General features: G+C 36.3%; 1 protein-coding gene across 1 annotated transcript; it reads left to right on the top strand.

Annotated features, from left to right (window-relative positions):
• Window positions 1–5,931: 5,931 nt before the first annotated feature.
• On the top strand, window positions 5,932–7,700 carry LOC149194933 (uncharacterized). The gene is made up of 2 exons (XM_089408012.1): window positions 5,932–7,302; window positions 7,415–7,700. The coding sequence occupies exons 1-2, from the start codon at window positions 6,052–6,054 to the stop codon at window positions 7,514–7,516; spliced, it is 1,353 nt and encodes a 450-aa protein (XP_089264138.1). The 5' UTR covers window positions 5,932–6,051; the 3' UTR covers window positions 7,517–7,700.
• The last annotated feature ends 347 nt before the right edge of the window (window positions 7,701–8,047 follow it).

The raw sequence follows: 8,047 nt of genomic DNA, 5'->3' as shown, positions 1-8,047 counted from the left end.
TCTGAAGAATATTGTGCATTAGCTTGTAGATCTGTATTTCTATGTTCTGGTTATTCTTTATAGATTTATTTTATTTTAAGTACGCGCACTAATCTGAAAGTTGAACAAGTAATAAGAATATTGAGTCTGAACAAGCTAAGTTAAGCGCTAATATAATAGCACAGTAAGGATTGGATCAAAATAATATAGTGTTCGCGAAGGTGTGCATGGGTTGTGGAGAACAGAAAGTTACGCGGAGCAGCGTGGCGCGCAGGATAGGATCGCAAACCTCCAAAACCATCATCAAGACATCCCTAGGGTGCGGAAACCTGGTTCCAGCACCCTCCCATACTACTCCGGGTGAGACCTCAGTCTGCGCTCTGTGGACTGTTGCTGAAAGGGCCAGTAGTACCAGGATTTTCTTGGCTAAATTCACTGCTGAACCTAGGTCAGGCCCCATGTAGCCAAAAAAAACTAAGACTTCAAATAATGAGTCACACCTTTATTGTTTCTTAAGAATAAAATATTATATACATATAGAGTGATAGAAATAACTTAATACCTTCATGTTCATGCTACATATAATAATCCTATTTGAATCTTAGAAATCCCATCCCAACAAAAAAGAATCAAACTTTTTGTACGACATTCTAGGAGACTATTTGACACCATATAAAGACTTTTTAATTTGCACACCAATTACTCTTTACATTTTTCAATATAATGCTCTAACGTTTTCATATTGGTGTCCGCCTTCAAGTTACCATGTGGGATTTCTATTTTCACATCCATTTATTCTACCTCTAAATCAAATGTTGTTGCCACATATAATATAATCCTAATATATGTTAACTTATAAAATGGGGAAAGGATCTCACTAAAGTATATCCCCTCAACTTGAGAATATATTTTCAAAACTAACACTATCTTACATTTTTCAACACGATGCAATCTAAATAGATATTCCTTTTGAATAACCATTACATCCAATGGGTTTCTGTCAATCAAGCAGAAATACCAAGTCCCATGTATCTTCATTCTAAGGGAGACCGCTTCCACAACCATAGACAACCTCTAGGATTTATTATCTTCCATCTCCATTGCCACTTTCATAGTTCTAGTATAATTTGGGTTAGTCAAAAAAGAAAAAATATATTTGAAATTATAAAAACTATAATTATACCTCTATGGTTTCCTTTTTTACCAAGTGGACCTACTTAAACTTTTGGGTGTATTTACATTCTCCTCTTTTGAAATATTTAAACCCTCCTCCTCATCAATACCTCATGAACTTATTGTTAAACTTTGGTTCATTTTTCTTTGTCTTGGATGGTACCTAAACCATCGAATTCTTCTAATCCTCTTCTGGTTGCATTAGTATGGGAGAAGACTCAACCTCCGAAAAAATAATGTTCCACTATAAAAAAAAATATTTATCTCCATGGAATTTAAAAGAATATACCCTTTCACACCAACATTATAGCTAATGAGCATACATTCTATAGAATTGTAATCCAGCCTTGACATATTCCCATTAGATACATGTGCATATGCATCACAATAAAAAGTGTGAAGATGTTGAAGTGAGTGGTTCTTCCTCATTCAAAGGAGTTGATGTGGGTGACTTATTAATAAAGTAAAATGTACTAGAAATTTTTTATACCTGGAACTTCTTCTTTAGGCCAACTCCACTAAGCATACTCTTAACTCCCCTATCAAAATTATATTCATTCATTCTATAGCTCAATTATGCGAAGGGGTATGTGGAATTTTATTACGTCTTTCAATGTCATTCCCCTCACAAAATTATTCAAATTTTTATTTTAAAATCACTTCCATTCTCAATCCTTGACACCTTAATCTTCCTACCAATCTAATCTTTCAAGAGTGATTTAAACTCCTTAAACCAATTAAAAACCTTATGATTATTTCTAAGAAAATATACCCATGTACTTCTAGAATAATCCTCCACGTTCGACATCTAATTTTTTTTTAAATTTGATGGAACTTTAACTGAAACAAATGCATCATAGCAAATTAAGTCTAAAAATCCATATGATTTATGAAAATTAGAATAAAATTGAACATGGTTCTATTTTCCATTTTATGCAATGTTCTCAAAACAAAATTCGAGAGGAGAATATTTCAATCTACTACAAGTACTTTTATCTTTTAAGGGTCATAAGTGGTTCTTACGTATATGGCCGAATATTTGGTCGTGGAACATTATCTTCCTTCTAGATATATTTCTTATAAAGAAAGAGATTTTTTAGGTACATAGAAAGCATGAACACTCTAAGTAGATATAGGTTTTGATTGTAAAAGTATAAATCCCATAAACATCTACATTTGCAAAAACAAAAGAACTATCACATTAGATAATGCATGCATCAAGTTGAAATGAAGTGTCCATATGTAAACCCTTGCATATCGCCATAGCTATTTCACATCATCTTGCACCCTTTGTTATAGAAAACAATCTACACACCCACATCATTAAGTGTGCTAATTAATATATAGTTTCATGCCAAACTTGAAATGTGCAAAACTCTTTTGATCACCTTTACCTTAGCATTAATGAATCTAATCAAGACTCTACTACAACCAACTATGCTAAGAGGAGATTCATCATCAAGGTATACCATCCCACCATGATATTTATTGTACACTGGAAGCGCCAATGGGAAGTCATATGGAAGGAAACTCCAGAGTCTACCAATCATACACTCTACCCTACATGAGTTGCCAAAGATGTAAGAAATGCATATCCACCACCCCCTTCAAACTATTTTTTATATTGAATCATATTTTTATTTTCCTTTTCTTCTCTTATGAAATGCTCAACGTTGTGATAGTTAAAACATTTTCTTGGACTTTCCAAGACAATTATGTATCCATAACATTTGGATCTCGCCTCTTCTCTCTTATTTCATATCTCCTTAAATCTTCCATGAATATCCAAGGCCTTATTCATGGATTCAAAAGATTTCCACCTCACCTCCTTTGAGAGTAAAGCAACCATAACCTCATCAAACACCAATGTCTTTACAATGCTTCCAATGGGCATTGCCAATTTGTCCCATGAGTTTGGAAAATCACACATAAGGGTCATGAAGTGATCCTCGTCATCCATTTTCATTCTCACTAAGATCAATTAGGTCACAATAGTATTAAATGCGCTTAGGTGCTTGGTTATAGAATCACCATTAGCCACCCTTAAGGAAATCAACTTTTTCCAAGTAAATTTTTTATTAACTAAGGATTTAGCATGATATGAATTCCCCAACTTATTCCAAAGAGTTCTTGTAGTTTTTTCTTCATGATCATTCAATAATTAATGAATTGTCTAAATAGAGCCTAATAAGGATTCTCATCTCCCTCTACAACACCACTCACTCTTCATGTTTCAGAGTGGTGTGATTGGGTCTAGAACCGAGAGATGTCCATCTAGAAGAAGATCCTTCAATTTAAACTTCCATATTTAGTGCAATTAAACATCTCCATTTCCAATTTATATGTTTTAACCATTTCTTGCAACACATACACATGATGTTGTAGAATAGCCTAATTTTACCAAAAATTGGGTAAAAATTATTAACATTATAAATACCAATTTTGAAGTTTATAGAATTCATAGTGCTAGATTTCTTAGGTATAAAAATGCAATTTAAAGAATAAAAAATACCATCTCGTTAAAAAAATACAAAATCTAAAAATATTATTCTAAATCAACCATATATTTACATTAAAAAAAAAATCATTCACTTTTACATATTTGTAATAAATAATATATATTATATAAAATACATTAAATATTATATAATCTAGGAATATATGATTAAATATTATATCCAATCTATACAACATTTGATGTTTTATTAAGAAGTAAATATTATTGATCATATTTACTACATGATCTCAATGCAATTAAAGTGGTATTATTTATCACATTCACTCTAAAAACATAGGAATATATGATTAAATATTATATCCAATGTATACAACATTTAATGTTTTATCAATAAGTAAATATTATTTATCATATTTACTACATTATCTCAATACAATTAAGTGGTATTATTTATCATATTCACTCTAAAATCCATAATCTCAACGCACTTTTGTCCATGCACGGACGTACCTCCTTGACGTTTTGCAAGTTTTCAAACCTTTCACTTGCGAAACTGAGTCGCATAATCTCAATGAAATTTCGTAAATGCACGGACGCACCTCCTGAACTTTTGCAAGTTTTCCAAAATATTATGTGCAGATACGATGTACAGAAGTACATGAAAACACACAAACACGGTTAGTGCACGAAAGGTGGCCGCCTGGAAACACGCATGATAATTGAATTATCATGTAACCACGTACGGAATTACGTAGGGAATTCAATTACGCTTTCATGGCGCCGAAGAAACAATTTTATCAGAACAATAACGTGTTGTGATACAATAGACTTACGTGAACCATATTTATAAAAGAGCAAACCCGTGCCAGGAAATAGGCAATTCTGCAAAACAAAATTGCAGACATTACTAAGCTGGAGTGGAAGGATTTTCGTGCATGACTGCATCACCTGGGTCATCGGGATTATTTTTGGGAATGATAAGGGATTAATTGAAGCATGGTAGCGGCAGGGCTGTTCAATCCCCGGGGCCATTGCCATGAGGCGGAGAGAGGATGTTTCCAATCGTGTTGTCGACTGTAAAGCTTGCCCACCATAACATCTCTAACATGAAAAGCTTCGAAGTCGATATACATTGCACTTCCTCTAGCCCTCAACGAGTCCGTACTTGGTATCGGTTCTCTTAATTTTTGTTTCTCCTCCTGAAATTCGATTGCTTCCTTGTCTTGGTTTCAATTGTTTTTAATTTTGGTATATCTCTGAAATGTGTTGTAGTTCCGCGATGTAGTGATTTTTTATTTTTATTGTTTCCTTCAAAAAAAAACTATAACGTGTATAAAATATAGAGTTACCTAAATTGGAAAATCAATGGAGTGAGTGTTTTTTTTTTCCAAATACCACTTTTTCATACCATACAAAAAATTTGTTACATAGAGAATATATAAAATTATTTCTTTAACTTAATCTGACACCTCATTTGTTTAACTCATTATAGCAAACTATTGCTTATGCATTCAGTTACAATATCAAAACTATTGGCTAAGTAAATTAACATACAGTCAAAAACTAAATTCAACATTCATTAATTTTGACTCATATTTATTAAAATTCAACACTCCTATGTTGGGAAGGTGGAGGAGACATGGGTTCGAGTTAGGTGGGGGAGACATGAGTTCTAGCTATTGTTTTTTATTGATCACATAACACATGATTCTTACAATAAACCCATTGAAACACTCAACACTCAATTAACCTATTCTCTAATTTTAACTAATTACACATACCAGAGTAATTACACTTTCTAACCTCCCATTCATTAATTTTGACTAATATTTATTACAAATCTCACAATAGGTTTCTTTTGAAATTCAAAGCTTGCTTTTGCGAATGGCTTTGTAAATATGTAGGCCAACTGATTTCTAGAATAAAAAAAATTGAAGATTGATTAATAATGTGAAAACAGTTGTAATGTGTTTACTTTTATGTTGAACACATTTTGAGCATTTGAATGCCCAAAATATTTCGTGGGGAAAGCTTTTAGATGTGGGACACTACTCGAAAAACAATCAAACACAGGGCGAGTTTGCAAGCAAGGTGCACGCAGGGCAGACGCGTGGAATCACTACCCTAATTGAATTATTAGCGTGAGAAAGAGTAATCCAATTAATGTTTGGAGACGAGGCAATAGGTTGTCTTAGCGAGAATCGGAAGAAACGACGGTTTGTCTTACATGTAATTCCATAAAATATCAATGACACTCGTAATGTGTTGGCCCTGATTAGATTTGCGTGAAGGTGTGTATAAAAGTAGAGAGCGTGCGCAGCCAGTCTTGGCCACTGTGCACGGAAAACATGGCTCAGCCGTTGCATAGGCCGGATATGACTGCATGACCAATATCTTAGGGTTAGGGTTTCTATCTGTGAACGTTAGTCACTAATTGAATCATGGAGAGCAGCGGGGATGTGGCGCCATTGTGTAGAGGAGGAGAAAGGATATTGTCGATCATGTTATCCACTTCAGAGCTTGCAAAACTTGATCTCTCTAATATACAGCTCTTCCAGGACAATGAAGATTGCTATCACAATGGTTTGAACCATAAACCATTATCTATTGCGCAGCAGGGCTCCTTCTCGATTCCCCTGGAGGCCCAAGATGGGGTTTCCACGGTGCCCGTGCAGGTTTTCAAAACCAGAGGCGTCATCGAGGTTGAGAAATCCATGATGGAACATAACAGAGTAAAAAAGGATAAATCCCTTTCAATGAATGGGAGGCGTCTCGATCGTTTCGAAAATCCAGGAGCAGCACAAACGAAGAAGATCATGAAAGGCCGGGACTACTCGGCCATGTACGATAAGCTCCGGCCTACCCCTCCGCGTAGACGAGCGGAAGAGCAGCAGGCAGAAGCCGAGGAGATCATGAGGGTTAATCCGTGCATCGACCTGAAATCATCCCATGCCTCCAAGTTCCTTATGCAAGTCATGCCGTGGGAATTCCAGCCTTCTCCTTTGAATCACTTCACGCCAGCCGCGGTCCCCTTCAAATGGGAAGAAGTCCCAGGAAGACCTAAAACTCAGCACGAACCCAACCAATTGCCGCCACATAATAATTCGTTCGCCGTTCTCCATCCGCCGCCCCGGCTCCTGATGCCTGCCCAGGCGGCCAAAAACCTGCCCGCGCCGCAGTCTCAAAGACCCAGAAAGAGTGCCGGATGTGTTATATCGTCTCTGGATTACAAGCTCCCATCGCCATGGAACGGAGACGTTAAGCCGGCTTTTTCGCCATTCAGAGACTTGGGTCCGCGCGACGACGCAGTTCACAATCTGCGAACAAAGGCAGCTTCGGCCTTGATCAGTATTTGGCGGAACTTTAACCCTAAAACACACAGGCCGAAACCTAATTCAGTTCCCCTTGTTTCGTCCTATGGCAGCGAGGAGGTTTCCATGGATCGAGATGCCTTGTGGGTAAAGGTGAATGGGAGTACTCGAACAAATCGCTCTCCCAATTCAAGAATCGCGATGGATATGAGGGGCGTTGATGATAAGGGTTTCTCAAATAAAACGATGATATGCTTGTGGGAGGCAAAGGATCTGAGACCTATTCCAGACACCGAATATTACAGGAACGGATTGAAGCTCGTAGAGAAGAGACCGAGGAAATGGGTTATGAGAAAACTGCGACGACCTGCTCGGTTCTTTGTAAGCATTTTGTTTCGTGTTTAGAACTCTTTTTGTAAGGTTTAGAACTCTAAAGCATTACTGACCATTTTGTTTCAGGTTTAGAATAATGGGTATTTTTCTTTTACTGCAGAAGACTCTCTTCAAGGCAGTTTGGAGAGCAGTTTCACTGAGAAAATCGAGGCCCAGTAAGTGTGGAAGCATCAATCTACCATACGAATCCCTTGTTCGCTAAGCAACTAGAGCTTGCCTGCCCGGTTCCAGTTTTATATATAATAACTCCATCATTCCATACTTAACGTTGTTGCCTGCGTGTACAAGTCTCTGCATATGTTCCTGAGATTTTTCCATTAGGATTTCTTTTTGGCCGAGGGCAAATGCTTCTGCTACTGCAAAAGCAATTTATTGAATTATTCGGATTCAATGATCGATTGGCTTCAATCTTCCATTATATCTGTTGTCTAACCATTTTATTTATTATTTTCAAAATTTCAGTGAAATGTATGCCCTGTTGCGTCAATATGCATCATGAGACTTATGTTCTTACGTACATAGCAGAGTTCAATTTAGTATGAGTAGGATGTGCGCAAGGAATTTCAAATCTGAAATACCTGTTAAATTTGATTAACGTGGATGTGCGTAAGGAATCTGAAGTACCTGATGAACGTTAACTGGTAGCGGAAAATTTGAGTAAATCACCTTTTCACTAGCAATTTACTCATCAAATTCATCAAATTCATCCCTCTGGTTGCGTATCAATTCAATT

This window comes from Pinus tabuliformis, chromosome 2_2, assembly GCF_031772625.1.
Source record: "Pinus tabuliformis cultivar Carrire ecotype Pingquan chromosome 2_2, CPIR1, whole genome shotgun sequence".
Classification (NCBI taxonomy): domain Eukaryota; kingdom Viridiplantae; phylum Streptophyta; class Pinopsida; order Pinales; family Pinaceae; genus Pinus; species Pinus tabuliformis.
The sequence above is the reverse complement of the archived record's forward strand: the minus strand, read 5'-3'. Positions and strand labels throughout refer to the sequence as shown.

Excerpts from the sequence above, each read along its gene's own strand:
- LOC149194933 (XM_089408012.1), top strand. The coding sequence starts at position 6,052 with ATGGAGAGCAGCGGGGATGTGGCGCCATTGTGTAGAGGAGGAGAAAGG. Across the intron at positions 7,303-7,414 it reads GACGACCTGCTCGGTTCTTT|AAGACTCTCTTCAAGGCAGT; the intron begins GTAAGCATTTTG and ends CTTTTACTGCAG.